This window comes from Molossus molossus, unplaced genomic scaffold, assembly GCF_014108415.1.
Source record: "Molossus molossus isolate mMolMol1 unplaced genomic scaffold, mMolMol1.p scaffold_m16_p_1, whole genome shotgun sequence".
Classification (NCBI taxonomy): domain Eukaryota; kingdom Metazoa; phylum Chordata; class Mammalia; order Chiroptera; family Molossidae; genus Molossus; species Molossus molossus.
This window is the reverse complement of record NW_023425344.1, coordinates 172,859,866-172,877,090: the sequence shown is the minus strand read 5'-3', so window position 1 is coordinate 172,877,090 and position 17,225 is coordinate 172,859,866. Positions and strand designations below refer to the sequence as shown.

The window sequence follows — 17,225 nt, the reverse complement described above, 5'->3', positions numbered from 1 at the left end:
AAACAGGTTGGGAAATCAGGAGAGAGATTGGGGCTGGACACACTGGTTGAGGTTAGTCCTGCTACGGACCGTGGGCTTTGATCAGATCACCCAGGGAGAGTGTGCCCGTGAGAAGGGACAGAAACTTGACCAACATGCCCACTAACAAGTGGGCAGAGGCGGAGTCTGAGGAAAAGCAGCCAAGGGGTGAGGTGGAGGAAATCAGGACGTGCATTTATCTCTGTGCCCACAGTGCCTGGGACAGAGTCTGGCCCCTACCGTCGTAGACATTCCAACACGGTTTGTTGAATGACTTGCAATTCTTAAACTTCTGTGACCCGAGGAAGCACACGTTGCTGCAGCTGTGCTGTGGGCTTGGCGGACAGGGGTACAGCGGTCAGTGAGCCCCATCCTCACAGGCCTTCAGCCTGGACTTCCGCCCTGGCCCGTGAACGCAGCACACTGACCTGAGAATCATTGTTCTCGGGTCCTTTGAAGCACCCTGTCTGTAGCGAGCTGAAACGCCAGCGTGTAAGTGGAAGGGACAGCAACTGAAACAAGAAGGAAGAAGGGAGCAGAGTTCAACATTCAGGGCAGAGGGCCCGACAGCCCTAATGGATGCATCAGACATTGGGGGGGGGGGATCCAAGCTCTGCCACTTCCCATTATTCCACTTGTTCAGTGAAAATGGACGTTGGGATTTGGGTCCCATAGCTGAGCTCTTCAGGTGCCCAGGGTATCTGAACTGAGAACGTTTCTGCAGAGTCAGAGCGGATGGAAATATGGAATCTCCCTGGACGAACATGTGAAGACCCATCCACTGATACGGCCCTTCCGGACTTTAACGGAGAAGGTAAGGCACGGGCCTCCGGTAACCCAAGTGGCCGTCTGGTTGTCCTGCCTTGGGAATTATATCGGAGTGTCAGAGTTCGGGGCGCATCCACCCTCCAGTTCCTCAGAGACTTTCAAACTCAGGAAAGTCCTCGGGAGCTCGCCCGCCGGCCGGCACCCCCCGGGACGGTTCCCAGAGCCCAGCCTCCCTGTCTGTTCCCAGACTCCGAGAGCCTCTGGAGAAGGAAGCGAGGGGGGCAGAGCACGTGCGTAGTTCCCTTGCAGCTGAGCTAGGGTGGGCTTTTGTTGGATTGTTGAGGTAGCGAGAGGGGTGACTTCAAAGAGAGATGAGTTCCAATCATGGAAGATCAAGGGAGTAGAGAAGAGGGTCCCCCAAGGAAATATGGGCAAGTCTCTTGGGTGGTTTTATTTATTTATTGTTCTTTATTGATTTTAGAGAAAGAGGAAGGGAGCGGGAGAGAGAGATAGAAACATCGATGCGCCCTGGCCGGTTTGGCTCAGCGGTTAGAGCGTTGGCCTGCGGTCCGGAGAGACCCGGGTTCAGTTCCCGCTAAGGGCATGTACTTCGGTTGCAGTTTGTCCCCAGCCCTGGTTGGGCAGCCACTCAATGTGTCCCTTTCACGTCGATGTCCCCCCCACCCCTCGCTCCCACTCCTGAACAAAAAGTGGAAAAATGTCCTCGGGTGAGGATTAAAAAAAAAAGGAAACATGGATGAGAGAGATTGGTCACCTCCTACATGCCCCCCACTGGGGATCAGGCCCACATCTCGGGTGGTTTTAATTAAGAAATTCAGTTCAGCCCCTCTCTGAGTTTCTCTCTGCGGTCGGTAGGGCTTTGTAAGTGCAGGCCCAGTGTCACACGTGAAGGATGGTCTGTGTGTCTTCCTGGGCATACTGACCGTCTGTAAAGGCGTGCACACCTGTGAGGACAATCCGAATCTCCGAAATTCTGTTCCCCAAGCTCCAAGGAGAGCTTTGCGCAGATGCGTCTTGGCGAGTCTCCTCTTAAACAGCTAATGGAAGGAGGGAAGTCACTCTCTGTTCTTGCTCCTCTTCATCCACAACGTGGGCAATGTCTGCTCACTCCCTCGGGGGTCAGGAGACCGTGGGACCCTTTATTGGAAAACATCAGAAAGACGGCGTGTTTCGGGAGGGAGCCTGCGGAGGGGAGGCGGGCCTGGCGGGAGGACGCTGGCACCAGTAGGCACGCCGCCCATGGCGGGATCCAGCTTCCGCAGGGAGACAGGCCAGTCAGAGAGCCGGGCGTGCTCCACAGAGCTCTTCTGCTCGGCTTTTCTTCCAGGAAAAGGAAATCTATCGCTGGCCAGCCAGAGAGTCCCTGAAAACCATGCTGGCTGTGGGCTGGACTGTGGAGAGGACCAAAGAAGGAGAAGCCCTCGCTCAACAACGGGAAAACGAGAAGCTGCGAAGCATGTCCCAGGCCAGCCAGGTAGGTCGGAGGCCGGCGCGGGGTGAGCCGAAGCCGTGGAGAAGCTGGGGAAGCTCTCCCTGGGGTTCAGAGGCCAGGACCACCACAGTGAGCCCTGGGGCCCTCTCGGATACATCTGGCAGCTGGTGCTGGGCTGCTGGCGAGAATAAGGAGAACAGTGGCAACCCCGGTGATTCTGCCTGTGTTTTCCTAGGGCAACAGCTACAGCCCAGCTCCGATGGACCTCTGCAACGTGGTGCTCTCTAGAGAGCTGCAGGTCAGTGCCGGTACTTCCAGACAACATAACTTGCTTTTTAAAACCCCTCGAGTACAGAATATATTACCCTCCAATTAATTTTTTTTTAACAAGAATAAGGAGGGAAAGAATGCCTAGAATATATCAGCACTAAAATATAAACATTGAAAAGGGCCACATTGGGCCGAGGCCACAGGGAAGGTTTCAGCAGATGTAAGCAACCATCTAAGAAGGTTAGGCTTTGTACTTCTACCAGGGACAATAAATGGAAGAACAAGCAAATGACTGCATCAAAACCCCAAACAGAGCTAATAACAGCTAGGATACAATCCATGAAAAGACACGTGTGTGTGTGGGGGGGGGGGTGCTTTCCTGCTCCCCAGCCAAGGACACTTGCATGTGCCATAGTGGTTCACTCGAGTCCCCCGATGGTGCAGACAGGCAATCGTAAATTCAGGAGCGTACAACCAAGAAGATGAAATTAAGAGCCTTAAGCTGCCATTGGCCTGAGGTCCAAAGAGACCCGGGTTCGGTTCCCACTAAGGGCATGTACCTCGGTTGCAGTTTGCCCCCGGCCTTGGTTGGGTCATGTGGGTGGCAACCACTCAATGTGTCCCTTTCACGTCAATGTTTCTCTCTCTCTCCCTTCCCACTCTATCTGAACAAAAAATGGAAAAATGTCCTCGGGTGATGATAAAAAAAAAAGAGTCTTAAGCTGCCTCCTCCCCTTCCTCCCTCCCGCACACACTGGTGGTCATGACCAGCCCGGCCAGGGGCAGCTACTCCATGCAGAGCCCATCAGACCAACCATTTGGACTTGAGAAGAGGTTTCTTTCCAAAGTACACCATTCCAGGTCACTGTTTCATGAACCTAATAAAGAGAAATTCTACCTGAGAAATCTTATCTGCAGTAGTTTTCCCCAAGACGTGACAATTTCTAGTTTGCTAAGCTAACAGCTTTCAGGGATTCTAGACTTTTCCTTCACCCCACCCCCACCCCACCCCCACCCCCCGCTCCAGCTTCCTAATCTCAGGTCCGGTGGCAAACCAAGGGCCGCCAGAACGCACGTCCAAACGGAAACACGTGCCCCTCGTAAATGCATCAGACCGCCAGGGTAACAAATTACAAGGGAAGGGCGGAATCCGAGATTGTTTTCTGTGAGAGGAGATACAAAACTAATGAGGTGCATAAGCACAGACTAATTAATGATGGGAGACACCAAGTCACGTGCCAGTGGCATTTGGTGGAGCTCTGCCCCCCCCGCCCCCCCCCCCCCCCCCACACACACACACCCCGGCGGCTGGAAGGAGCCTGGCAGACATGAGCCTATTTTTCTTGCTTTCTCTCTGACGGTCCTCTCCCTGGTGGGACACAGGGGATGGTGGAGGTCATAGCTGAGAACTATCACAATATCTGGGCCAAGAAGAAGAAGCTGGAGCTGGAGAGCAAAGGTAAGCCTGGTTCACAACATCCCCCAGAAGGGGAGCTGGGGGCAGGTGTGTTTCCCCAGAAGAGCCAAATCGGTTGTCATCTCCCACTTTACTGACTCCAGGTGGTGGCAGTCACCCTCTTTTGGTGCCCTATGATACCTTGACCGCCAAGGAGAAGTCTAGGGACCGAGAGAAGGCGCAGGACCTGTTTAAATTCCTCCAAGTGAACGGCATCATGGTTTCCAGGTGAGTCGTCATCGGGTGATGGCTGGGCGGGCCTGCAGGTGTGGTCCCCCTGCCAGGTATCGAATCATCTGCCACCAAAACAGATCAGAGCAAGGAGAGCGTGTGAGTCTCTTAAAACAAGAACATTTTTATTTTGCAGGATGAAGCCCTGTTTCCTGACATAAACAGGACCAATCAATAGCAATTTTAAAAATCAGTTACAGCCCAACATAAATGAACAAACAAAACAAACAGACTCATAGACACAGAGGACAGACTGAAGGTGGCCAGAGGGGAGGGAGATTGGGAGGACTGGGTGAAAACGGTGAAGGGATTAAGGAATACAGATGGTAATTACAAGATAATCACAGGGACATAAAGTGCAGCACAGGAAACAGAGTCAATAATGTGGTAATAACTATGTACGGTGCCAGGTGGGTACTGGCAATATCAGGGGGAGCACTTTGTAAAGTATATGATTATCTGCACACCTGAAACTGACACAAAATCATATTAAATGTAAACTGTAATTGGAAAAAAATTTTTTAATTAAAAAAAGTTAGTTGCAGCAGAGTCATGACAACGTGTACAAACACACCTTAAACATTTAGTTTTAACTGAAAGCGTGTAAACATGCTTTCCTTCACAAGTGCTGTGCTGTAGGCCCAGGCCTTTCTCTGCATGTTGTCGACCAGCTGCGGTCACACACCACATCCAGGCATCCTCAGGGCCTTGCCACTGGGGCTTTTCCAAAAAGGCCCTGAGGATTAAGGCAAATGAAAAATGACGTAACGCGGTACTTCTCTTGATTTTTTTTCCAATTTCTTCCTCTATCCCATACAGTTTTCTCACCCATACTTACTTCAAAAACTATGTATTTGGCCCTGGCCAAGTAGCTCAGTCAGTTGGAGCGTTGTCCTATATACCAAAAGATTGTGGGTTCAATTCCCCATGAGGGCACGTACCTAGGTTGCGGGTTTGCTCCCCAGTCAAGGCATGTGCTGGAGGCAACCGGTCGATGTCTGTTTTCACAATGATGTTTCTCTCTCTCTCTCTCTCTCCCTCTCTCTCTTTCTGTCCCCCTTCCTCTCTCTCTAAAATCAATACACATATCCTTGGGTGAAGATTAAATATATATATTTCCAAATATATATAAATTTCCAAATATATATGTATATATTTGGAAATTTGCAATCACAGGTCTTTGTTTTAAAATATGCAGCTTAGTTCTCATAGAATCAACAGTTCTCTTGACACTTTTATTTAATTAAATTACATAATGACAATAAGTATCACTGACGTTTTATCTCAGAGTTAGGTCTATCAGAATTATCTAGGTGAAGGTTTTATATGAGAATGGTCTTGGCTGCTAAAGTCTTAAAAGTAGAACCTGTCTGCTCGCTGGCCAGATGCCGGTGGCGGCTGTGCCACCAGCGTCGTGTGCACTGAGCCCTTTGTGGGATGAAAAACAAGCGAGTGTTCCTATTCTGATAGAGCCATTCCTCCCGAAAGAAATGTTTGCTGAACCAGCTGCTGCTTCTTTTAGTTTCCAGCAGAACTTTGGCCACTGAATAGCAGACACCCAGCTGAAAACCTGGACAAACATTTTTATTATCTCACATGAAGAAATAGCAAAGCGTATTTGCCGTGTTGCGGAGCAGGAAAGAAAGGTCAGGCAGCGGGAGGCAGCCTCCGGGGAGGCATTGAGAAAGACTTCCGTCATCATGTTGGTCCTGGTCTTGCACCAACCACATGTACTGTGATTTGCTGATGAGTAACTCACTCACAGAAATGAAAAGTTCCTCCTTACTGTAACTAAAGGGAAAATCAAGGAAATAGGAGGGAAAAGAAGAAAGATCATTGAATTTGGTAAATATGTTCTAGTGGCCGTATACCATGTGCCAGAGCCTGTGGTGGGCACTGGGATGTACAGATGAGGAAGGGAGGTCCCCGTCCCCAAGAAGAACTGGTTTCCTGCCACCCACAGCTCAGACCTGCTCCGTCCTCAGCCTCCCCTCACTCAGTGACAGCCCATTCGTCCTGGTGCTCAGGCGGAAAACCTTGGCTTGTCTCTTTTTCTCCTAACCCACATCCAATCGTTAAGGAACTTCTGATGCTTCTACCTTTAAGATACCTAGAATCAGACCACTTCTCACCACCTCCATGCTGTCACCATGATTGCTGAAAGGGCCTCCTACCTGGGCTCCCTGTTTCAACCCTCCACCCCACAGTCAACTTTAAACCTAGCAACTAGAGTAATTCTGTTACAGTGTAAGTCATATCATGTCATTCCGCGGTTCAGAACTTAATAGCCTCCCATCTCAGAGCAAAAGCAAAGTTCAAAGGATGGCACACAGGGCCCTCACGATTTACTTCACTGCCCACCCTCACTGTCCGGACAGCCTGCTCACTTCCATGCCATCCACACTGGCCTCTGCCATGTTCCTTCAATTCAGCATGCATGCTCCCACCTCAGGACCTTTGCATCTCCGCTCCCTATGCCTGGAAAGCTCTTTCGTCAGATGTCCATAAGCTCATTCTCTCACCACCCTCAAGCCTTGACTCCGATATCCTCCTCCCAATGAGAGCAGCACTGATTATTCTATTTAATACTATGGTCTGCTCTCCCCCACTCCAGACACCCTTCGACCCCTTCATCCTGCTTTAATTTTTTTTTTTTTTTTTTTTTTTACAAAATGTATCAACTTCTAACATTCCATGTAATTTATATCTTGTTTGTTTGTGTCTGTCTTTCGCTAGCCTGTACGTTCCATGAGGGCAGGGATTCTTGCTTGCTTCTCTGATTTATCCCCAGTTCAATACTTGTTGAATAAATAATGAAGATCTTTCGGGAAAATCTTTTCAGAAAGTATTATAGTACGGGTGTTGTGTTGTCAGTAAGGCCGGCTCCAAGTGCAAAGGGAAATCAGTCAAATGAGCCAGGTCACTGAGCCAGAATAACGATTCGCACTTGGAAGATGAAGTCAGTGCAGGTGGGATTCCTGGTGCACCCAAGTCACGGAGTTATCTCTGTTGCTTCCTGGGGTTTACCCGTTTCCAACCTAGAGGTATGAAGGATATGGAGCTGGATGCCTCCTCCATGGAAAAGAGGTTTGCCTATAAATTTTTGAAGAAGATCCTGAAATATGTTGATTCTGCTCAAGAGTTTATTGCCCATTTGGGTAAGTATCATTGCAAAATGTCACAAACACGTATGCTTCTCATAATGCAAAGAGTTTGATCAGATTTCCCTATCAAGGAAGGAGGCCTTCATACCGTAGCTGTGCAGGATTCATTTAGGTATATGGTTCTGGGAAGGAAACAGTGGTAGAGATCCCACCACCGCCCCTTGGTTTCCCTACTGGGTTTGATTGAACCACTTGTCATTTTTCATATAACTCGTCCTATTTTAACTTTCCCTTTGTTTTGCTTTGAGACCGTGGGCATATGACTTACCCTCGATGAAGTTCCTTTCTCATCAATAAAGTGGAGAGAAGGAAAAATATACATATATTAATAAAAAACATAAATAAAGTAGAGAAAAGGGTAGTGAAACAGCTTAGAGAACTGACCCAGGAAACAGCACAATTGTAAAATACTTTGTAAAATATAAGATACTTTGTAAAACCAAGTGGCCTTTTTGTGGCCTTTAGAAGAACTGCTCTGTTTCTGAAATGCTGTGACTGTTTGGTTTTGGTTTTTCAACTCTGGCCAACTTTGTGTTACTTGTGTCTTTGTAGAAGCCATTGTCGTCAGTGGGAAAACTGAAAAGTCTCCCCATGACCAGGAGATCAAATTCTTTGCCAAAGTAAGTGACTCTCTGCACTTAACCAAATTACTTTCTTCTTCGGATCTGCAGAGGTTAGGGTACAAGTTAAGCTGACCCAACAAATAGAGCCAAAACTCCAGTGGCTTCAATGAGACAGACATGTATTTCTCTTCTGTGGAGCATTCCCGAGGCAGGTGGGTGGTCCAAGGAGGTAGGCAGCCTACTCGGCTCCACAGCATCACCCAGGGCCCCAGGATCTTCTCTGATGCTCCACTGTCTTCCACAATGTGGTCTGTGTCAATGTGGTCCAGACAGGCTCCCCTGTCCCACATCTGTGGGGAAGGGTAGAAGGAGAGGGGAGGGCAAGCTGCTACTTTTTTAAAGTTCTACCCCAGTGGCTAGAAGTTAGTCATTTTCCCCTCACCTAGGTACAAGGGATAATGGATAATGCATTCTTTCGTTTGGTGACCTTGTGCCAAGTGAAAACACAGAGATTTCTGTTGCTAAGAGAAAGAAGGGGAGAATGAATCTGGTGCCAGTGAGCAGTCTCTGCCACACAACCCTACTCAGAGGACGGATTGTGGGGGCAACCTTGGGGCGGCCCTGCTCAGAGAAGCAGGGACAGGTGCAAGGCTGGTGTTGCTAGACCAGGCCCAGGTGGACCTGTTGAGTGCCATGCCCAACAAGCCTCATCTCAGTGCCAGTGTCCCACAGGACCCCCCTGAAAATGTTGCCTCTATACTCATATTCCTTTGGGCCCTTAGTTGGAGGACCTCTGGGCTCAGGCACAGAAGAAGGAAATGTGTTAGAAACTGGGATTCACTGGGTAGAGTTTCCTGGAAACTCCAGAACTGTTGTTCAGAGTCTTTTTGTTCACTGAGAAGGAACTTTTTCAAAGGAACCAGAGGATGGGCTTTGACTGGTTTCCTAGAAGTTAATTTCTGGTGGATTTTCCAGGTTCTCCTCCCGCTGGTTGACCAGTACTTCACCAATCACCGCCTCTACTTCCTGTCATCCCCTCTGAAGCCCCTTAGCAGCAGCGGGTACGCCTCCCATAAGGAGAAAGAAATGGTGGCCAGGTGAGTGCAAAACAAAGAGAAGCTCGTGGTGCTGCTGTGATGTATGTAAAACTCCAGATTCCTGGACACTGAGTGAGTCTTTTGGAGAAATGACTATATCCTAACAGCTGGTGACTTGGAGGTTTTGGTTATCACCTTGGTTTTTAAAGTAATTCTCTTCATACTTATCTATGTATTATTATCTTGGCAACCAAGAAAAGTACTCTGGAGATTTCAGTAGGGCCAGGAGAAAATTTATATATCAGGTGAACTTTATCCTGAAATAATATTTAAAAAAAGGTGAAGTTGCCCTGGCCAGTTTGGCTCAGCAGTTAGAGCATTGGCCCACAGATCAAAGAGTTTCAGGTTCAATTCCAGTCAAAGGCATGTACCTTGGTTGCGGTTCAGTCCCAGCCCTGGTCAGGGTCCTGTAGGAGATGACTGATCAATGTGTCTCTCTCACATTGATCTCTCTCTCTCTCTCTCTCTCTCCTTCCCCTCCCTGGCTCCCTCCCCTCTCCCCCCTCCCTCCCTCCCCCCTCCCTCCCCCTCCCACTCTATCTGAAGATAAATGAAAAAGTGTCCTTGGGTGAAGATTTAAAAAAAAAAAGGTGAAAGTAATTCTGAAGCTTAAGGAAAGCAAACACACATTGAGAAGAAACAGTTGAATGCTATTTTCAAACACATTCTTATCAGACGTTTTAAGATTAAAATTTAAAAACAGAATCAGATCTTACAAGTTCTGGTATGGACAAGGTGAGATTTGAAATCTGGAACAACACAATTCAAGTTAAATTCTTAATAGGGAAAAGTTTTTCATCCAAAGCACCAGCCCCGTTTACATTTCATGGGGCCTAACACATGGGTGTCTCGACAGAGAGGACAGAGGGATGCTTCCCGGTCAGTCTGAGGTATGGGCTCCACCATGCCTCAGACTGTCTCTGAGTGTGATCTGTGAGTGACAAGGATGGCAGAGAGTTAAGGACTGTGATGAAAGCAGAAGGTCACTTCCTTCCCTAGCGTCCACTGATGGTGAACAGTGTACATAGTACTAAATAAGGGCCACATTTTAGGTATCTCCATCTTTGGGAAGATATTCAGTACCAGGATTTTGCTGGCCCTCATTAAACACTCATGGCTGAGCACCACCTGTGTGCCATTATCACAATGCTAAGGAAACTGGGTGTTCTGATCTGCACGTGCAGATGAGGAACCTGAGGTTGGTCGGCTGACTGGAGTGCCCGTGGTGACCCAGGGCAGGGAGGAGGCCAGTGCTGTCTATCCAGACCCAGTGCCTTCTCTGCACTGGCGTGATCACTGGACCTCATTCGTTAAGGAAGGAGGAATCCATGCTATCAAAATGAGACACACTTGGAATCAGCTACTGGCCAATGATTTCCTAATATTTTCCGGATGCACTGGTGTATTTTATAAAAAGTTAGGCTGTTGGAGGGCAAAGTGAGATATTCGGATAATCCAACAGAGGGCAGGTGTGTCTGTTTTCTCCATCTATTTTTTTTTCTTTTTTTAAGATTATTAATTCATGGAAATGTAACATTTGTTCAGCCAGACACCGTATGTCACGGCTGGAATGCAACCTGGAGCTGCTCAGCCTTGCAAACAGCTTCCTAGCCCGCAGCACTGGCCGCCCTCCTGGGGCAGTGCGCATGCGCTCCAGGCGCTCCGGCCCCGCGGGTTTTTACCCTGCGCCCTGCCCCACCTCTTCTGCATCGGGTGCTGTTTACCGGTGCTTTCCAGACTCGCTCTCCTGGGATCCCTTTAATTTATCACCTTCCAGTTCTGAGGGCCCTTGTTCCCTTCACGACTCTAGGCTAAGGACAGTGCTTCTACTTAACTCCTAGGCCCCTCAGGGGACAAGAAGGAGCCTGTGGAGATTTCGGGCCCTGGCCTTGGCCGGCCTGAGAAAGCCCGTCCGACAGCAGGAGGAGCCCTGTTAGTGTTAGGATCGAGCAAGCGAACCATCCGCTTCAGCTAGAAAAATGCTTTTTTGCATTTATACCGAGCATGCGTTTATTTCACTAGAGATACGTGAGTTTATCAGCCCCTACTTCTGAAAACTAAGGGTAGTGGGATTACTCTCTACTTACAGATCAGAAAACTCACTCACTGAGCCATTAAGTGGCTCCATGGACAGCGCAGGCTGTCAGGGCAGAACTCGCATCCCCCCGGGCTGCCCGCCTCCCCCAGCTCCATGAGTTATCCTCAGATACTGAGCTCCAAAAAAACAAACACCGGGGGAAGAGAAGGGAAGAAGAAGTCCAGGTTTAATTTCACAGTAGCTGGCTGCCAAATTTCTATGAACTCGTTCTGAGTTCTCTGAAGCTCTAGGCCAGGGGTTCCAACTTATTTCCACTGCAAAAACAAAAGACTAACCAGGAAGGACCTTGACCGCGATCTCTAGGAGGCAGCCCAGAAAGGCCCAGGGTATTCACTGAAAACCACTGCAAGGTCAGCACGTTCTCATCCCCACCAACACTCGGGTGTATTTCTTCTCCGTGTGAGCTGTCCTCTGAGACTTCTGCCCTGTGTGGGGCATGAAGCCCACGACAAGCTATGGAGGAGAGATTGGGAAGGACTTCGGCTCCACCTCACCTTGGAGTCCCATGGCCTGTACCAAGTGTTTTCATTCAGCACCTCCTCTTTCTGTTCCTCCAGGGAAGACGGCTTTCTGAAGGGGCGGCCAGGTTCTTTCTAGCTGTGCTAGTGCCAAGTAATGTCGGAGTTCTGGGGCATCTCCTCCCAAGAATACGGACAACACACATCAAATGATGGCCTAGTGCCCCTACGCAGGGTTCATCAGGGTCCATCAGGAGCATGTCCAGAAACATGTAGGGCTCTTTTCTAACTGCACAAGGCCTTCTATTGGGCACTGTGGAAAGAAAAACAGTAAGACACCACTGGACCGCCTCAGGCTTCCATGGCAGAAGAGATGGGCGGAAAGCGTGGAGTAGGGACAGAAATATAGCAGATGGGCTTTCCTAGCCTTCAAGGGCACCACGAAGGATACAGTTAGGACAGCAGCCCGGTCAGGCCTATTGATGAATGAGAAATGACAAAGAAAAGCAATTTCTTAATGTTTTTGGCTTTGCACGGTATTGCCCATGCCTGAGCCATTAACTTGCTTCCAGCCCCACTTTCTTGCCAATCCTCACAGAAGGCCTCACACCCCAGGGAAGGCTGCAAAACAGTTTGCCACCTATTGCAACAATGGGAAAAGCATGCTTCCTTCTAGAATCCTCATGTATCCCTGAATATCAGGCAAAGGAACATTTCAGTACATAGCACTCTATAGCAAGGGGTGGTTTGCAACCGCAGGCTCCCTGCCCAACATTTTAACTATTCCAGAAGATTGTTTCTTGTAAGGTTGGAGCTGCCTGCAAGGCACCTTCCGTGACTCCAACAAGACTATGAGACCCATGTGTTTTCCTAACGTGGCCCAGAGGCGTGTTAGAGGAGAACACAGTGCATCTCCCGGAGTGCCACTCGGTGCTCTCTGTTTTATAGCGTGGGGGCGGCGGGGGACAATTTATCCTGGAATCTCTGTGCCTCTCCGACTCACGCTTCTTTTCTGCTTCAGCCTGTTCTGCAAACTTGCTGCTCTGGTTCGGCACAGGATTTCCCTCTTTGGTGAGTGAGAATAGGTGCTGTAAAGGCTGCAGCTGTCCCCGTGGTGACCCTGAGCTTGCATTTTGCCTTTACGTGTGTGGCTCCTACAGACAACCTGGGCCTGAGGACTAACGTGTCACCTACATTTGCCACAGCAAACGGGTCTGAAGTATGATACATGACCTCTCTATCCCTTTATCAGCTCAGATTTTCCACACCAATGAGTGTTTTAAGCTCTGCCTTCAACATCCATCATAAAGCGGATGTGTCGGCCCGAGATAAACAGCCGGGCACGCTGTGTCGTAGGTCAATTATGCTGGGCCGTGGTGTGTGCCTGTTGGGGAGATTGTGTTTGAAAGACAAGCCAAATGGTTCGGGGAGTCACAGGCGATCTTTTTGATTCTAGGGAGTGATTCTACCACAATGGTGAGCTGTCTTCACATCTTAGCGCAGACACTTGACACGAGGTAAGTCTGCCCAATTTTCCCCAATGGTTTCTCAAGACCCCCTTTCTAACGCCCTCTCCTCACTTGTGATTGTACTGACGAGGGACGTGTCACTGCGCTGCAGGGCTGGGGAGGGGACACAGGGAAAGGAGGCTCTCGGTTCACGAGACCGAGGGCCTCTGCTGTGGCGTCTGCTGAACACTAAAAACCGAGCGTTTGTTCTTTCTTGTCCTCTCTTCCCGAGAAGTTCATCTTTCAGGAGAAAAAATACAAGATGCGGCACAGCGCCAGTCTGTACCTAATTCTCCACAAAGAACAGCAAGAGCTGCCGCCAGGCAGCAGGGCCGAGCGTGCTGGGGGAGGGGCAGCAGAGCGCCCCGAGAGCCCATGGGCCCAGGGAGGACCCGCAGGGAGGTGTGATCACCAAAGCTCACAGACAGAGTGAGAGCCCGTGGCCTGAGGGTCTGGTAGGAAAGATATCTGAGCAGGAAAGGAAGTCTTAAAATGTATATATTCTGATACTATGAACATTTCAGACCTGGTGAGATCATGAGAAGCGGTGGGAACGGGCAGGGACCTCACATTAGCACACTCAGGCAGGGCCCTGTCACAGGGCACGCGTCCCCCTGCGGAGGACAGGAGCCAACCTACACGAGTGGCCAGAAGACAAAAGTCCACTGCAAACAAAGAATGGCTGCCCCACAAAAATTGTTAAGGGACTTTCAAGAGGATTCTCAGGTTTTTGAGAGAAACAAACATGTCTTGGAGATATTGAGACAGCATGAAGTTTGCAGGATCAAACCAAAGCCTCCCGGGGACTGAAATCCCTTGCAACTGGGATGAGTGAGGGCAGTTTTCTCTCAGAAACATGTGGAACGCTGGAGAGAGGGTTCACTTTTTTAAAATTTTTTTTTTTTATTGATTTGAGAGAGAGAGGAAGGGAGAGGGAGAGAGAGAGAGAAACATCGATGAGAGAGAACATTGATACTTTTTTTTTTATCCTCACACGAGGACATTTTTTCATTTTTTTGTTCAGATAGAATGGGAGGAAGAGAGAGAGAGAGAGAAACATCAATGTGTCTGTGAAAGGGACACATCGAGTGGTTGCCACCTGCACGACCCAACCAGGGCCGGGGACAAACTGCAACCGAGGTACATGCCCTTAGCGGGAACCGAACCCGGGTCTCTCTGGACAGCAGGCCGACGGATGAGAACATTGATTGGCCACCTCCTGCATGCCCTCCTCTGGGGATCAAGTCCACAACCTGGGCACGTGCCTCCCCTCTGGGCAGGTCGCCCATAATCGGCAACCTCTTGGTGCGTGGGTCGGCGCTCAACCACTGAGCCACACCGGCCGGGCGGGTCCACTTTTTTAAAAATGCAGGTCAGTGTGCTTGATCATCATACCTGAGGAAACCCAAGACTAGAAAGTTAGGAGGAGGATGCATAGCTCATGAATGCTTCCAGGAAAAGAGCAAGCCTCGCTGACTTTATTTTCTTGTTGTTATTTTTCTGGTTAAGTGGGTGATCGTGAAAATGCTGTGGATGAAAAGCAGCTGTGCTTGTAGCAAGCCTGTCACCATCTTGTCAATAGGGTGTAAAAATATGGAAAATAATAGACGATTTGTTTTATAAAATGTTTTGAGGGAGAGCTTCAGATCTCCATAGCTAATTTCTATGCCCACGTGGTTTTGTCCGTGAACTGACTAAGTTGTCTGCTTTAAAAGGGGCTGGCTGTCCCTTTCCCTTCTCCAAGCGAGGACATCCCTGCAAGCTGATAGAAATCTAAGCTCCAGTTGCCATTGCTTTGTTCTCTCTTTCTAAGAGGTCCTGTATCAGAGCGCTAGTATTTCTTGCTAGGCCTTATCAAAGTTGCTTATCCTAGGGAGCTGTAAGAAAAACTCCCCTCACCACCCTTTTAATTAGGTATTTGCAGAAGTTTGTAGCCAGCCGGGACATGATACAGATGGCAGGTGACGAGTATCTGTTTCATTCTAAATCATCCTCTATGTTTCCTGAAGAGTTAAACACAAATCCCCTCACACTGAGCATACCATCCAGTGCTCACCCGCTTTGGGACTGTGGGTTCCAGACTCTCCTGGATGCTGACTACCCTCTCCTTTTCTCCTGACACAGTGTCCCCCGGTGACCGGGGTGTCGGTGTCCGCCCAGTTGGCAAGCTACCAGTTTCAGGAAGGGGGCTGGCCACAGGTTCGGGTTATGCTTCCGGTTCTGAACGCTGTTTGCTTACAGGACAGTCATGAAGTCAGGCTCAGAGCTGGTGAAGGCCGGGCTGCGCGCATTCTTTGAAAATGCTGCGGAAGACTTAGAGAAGACGTCGGAGAACCTGAACCTCGGGAAGTTCACCCATTCCAGAACGCAGATGAAAGGCGTTTCTCAGAACATCAACTATGCCACCGTGGCGCTGCTGCCCATCCTGACGTCCATCTTCGAGCACGTGGCTCAGCATCAGTTCGGGGTGGATTTACTCTGTGAGTCAGACGGCCGTGTGTCCTGCACTTACACGCACCCGGCCACCGACAGGAAGGGTGTGGCTCCGTCACTGAGGCTGACCTTGCAGAGTACAGATGAATCATTCCACATTTTTTCTTCTTAGATTTAAAAAGCAAATAGGCCCAGCCGGTGTGGCTCAGTGGTTGAGCGTCGACCCATGCACCAAGAGGTCGCCAGTTCAATTTCTGGTCAGGGCACATGCCCAGGTTGTGGGCCCGATCCCCAGTGGGGGACATGCAGGAGGCAACCGGTTGATGTTTTCTCTCATTGATGTTTCTATCTCTCTCTCCCTCACTCTAAAATCAATAAAGAAAAAAAAAATTTTTTTAAGCAATAGAAGAAATCCCCAAATTTGAGTATATTTCACCTTTTCCCACTGTATTCGGGACTAGACTTTTCCACCCACTAGTTCAGCTCCCAGCCTTTGCATTCCTACTCAATGTGAACAGGTTATCTGAGTAATCCAACAGGAGGTGTAGGTTTGCTCCCAGGATTTTCCAGACACCGACTTTTCTGTGAAGAAGCCCTAATTTAATCATTGAAGAGGAGCAAAAGAAAGCTGCTAACATGTCCTTATCAGAGCCTTCAGAAGACTGTAGTCAGCTGGTTTTATTTTAGTTTACATTTAGGACCATGTACAGACCCCTTGTGCAAATATTCTGCCACCAAGCTTCTGTTTCCCACTTTCAATGTTGGCACATGATATAATTTAATGTGACCAGGCTGTGTCTTCCACATCCTTGAACAACTGAAAATCAGCTATTTCCATAGGGTTGGGGGCAGTCGGGGGGAGGGGAACATCTCAACACATTATTTTATGTCTTGGAAATAACACACCTCCTTGCTAAAAAATAAAAAGCCGAATGAGTCCTCACTGTGGTAGTCCCAGCCTTGTTATGAGTTTTAGACAGTGACAGGGGCCTGTAGCCTGCAGATAAACCTGGGGAGTCCCTAAGTGAAACGTGCCCTTCCTTTCGAAAATGTGGCAAAATCGTAATCTGATTAAATTGCCTTTTGAAAAACTTCCTTCAGGGGACTTGGGACTGGAGAACATGAGGAATGTTGCTCTACCTCTGAAGAGGGAGGGACATTGTACATGTCTTCCTAGGAGCTAAACAAATGGTTCATTCACAGTTCCCATCTCTTGCGTTCTTCCTTTCAAAGCAAGGAGATGAATGTTCCTCTGGATGAAGTTTGACCGCATAGCCTCCCTCTACTGGAAAAATCCTGTATGGAAGGACTCAGTGTCTTGTGATTCCTCGTGATCCCCACCCTGAGCCCCACAGAGGGACTGGGATGGCTCCACGGAGGGCGTTTTCCTGTCAGTGTTTTCTCTCCCCGTTCAGCATCTAGCATCTGGATGGAAAGGGGCTGCGGGGGGCGAGGGTGTCTTTGGCTCTTGGGTTATGCCAACGCATTTTTTCTGTTGGTAGACCCCTTCCATGTGCAGGAAGTGGAGAGCTTTGATGGACGCACAGTAATGACAGCTCTTTTTGTTCTCCTCAGTGGGTGACGTGCAGATTTCATGCTACCGCATCCTGTGCAGCCTCTACTCCCTTGGAACGGGAAAGAACATCTATGTTGAAAGGTAATTAGTGAACAGAAGACACTAACATATTCAGGCTTAGGGGGAAAAAAT

The 17,225-nt window shown here is 49.0% G+C and overlaps 1 protein-coding gene across 1 annotated transcript in view; it reads left to right on the top strand.

Annotated features, from left to right (window-relative positions):
- RYR3 (ryanodine receptor 3) overlaps window positions 1-17,225 on the top strand; it is a 372,120-nt gene that overhangs the window by 276,540 nt on the left and 78,355 nt on the right. The window contains exons 54-65 of the mRNA XM_036247201.1: window positions 743-832; window positions 2,135-2,281; window positions 2,475-2,537; window positions 3,893-3,968; window positions 4,070-4,193; window positions 7,239-7,354; window positions 7,913-7,980; window positions 8,899-9,020; window positions 12,598-12,647; window positions 13,033-13,093; window positions 15,326-15,564; window positions 17,093-17,174. Of these exons, the coding sequence (XP_036103094.1) occupies window positions 743-832; window positions 2,135-2,281; window positions 2,475-2,537; window positions 3,893-3,968; window positions 4,070-4,193; window positions 7,239-7,354; window positions 7,913-7,980; window positions 8,899-9,020; window positions 12,598-12,647; window positions 13,033-13,093; window positions 15,326-15,564; window positions 17,093-17,174 (1,238 nt within the window). The remainder of the gene's footprint in view (window positions 1-742; window positions 833-2,134; window positions 2,282-2,474; window positions 2,538-3,892; window positions 3,969-4,069; window positions 4,194-7,238; window positions 7,355-7,912; window positions 7,981-8,898; window positions 9,021-12,597; window positions 12,648-13,032; window positions 13,094-15,325; window positions 15,565-17,092; window positions 17,175-17,225) is intronic.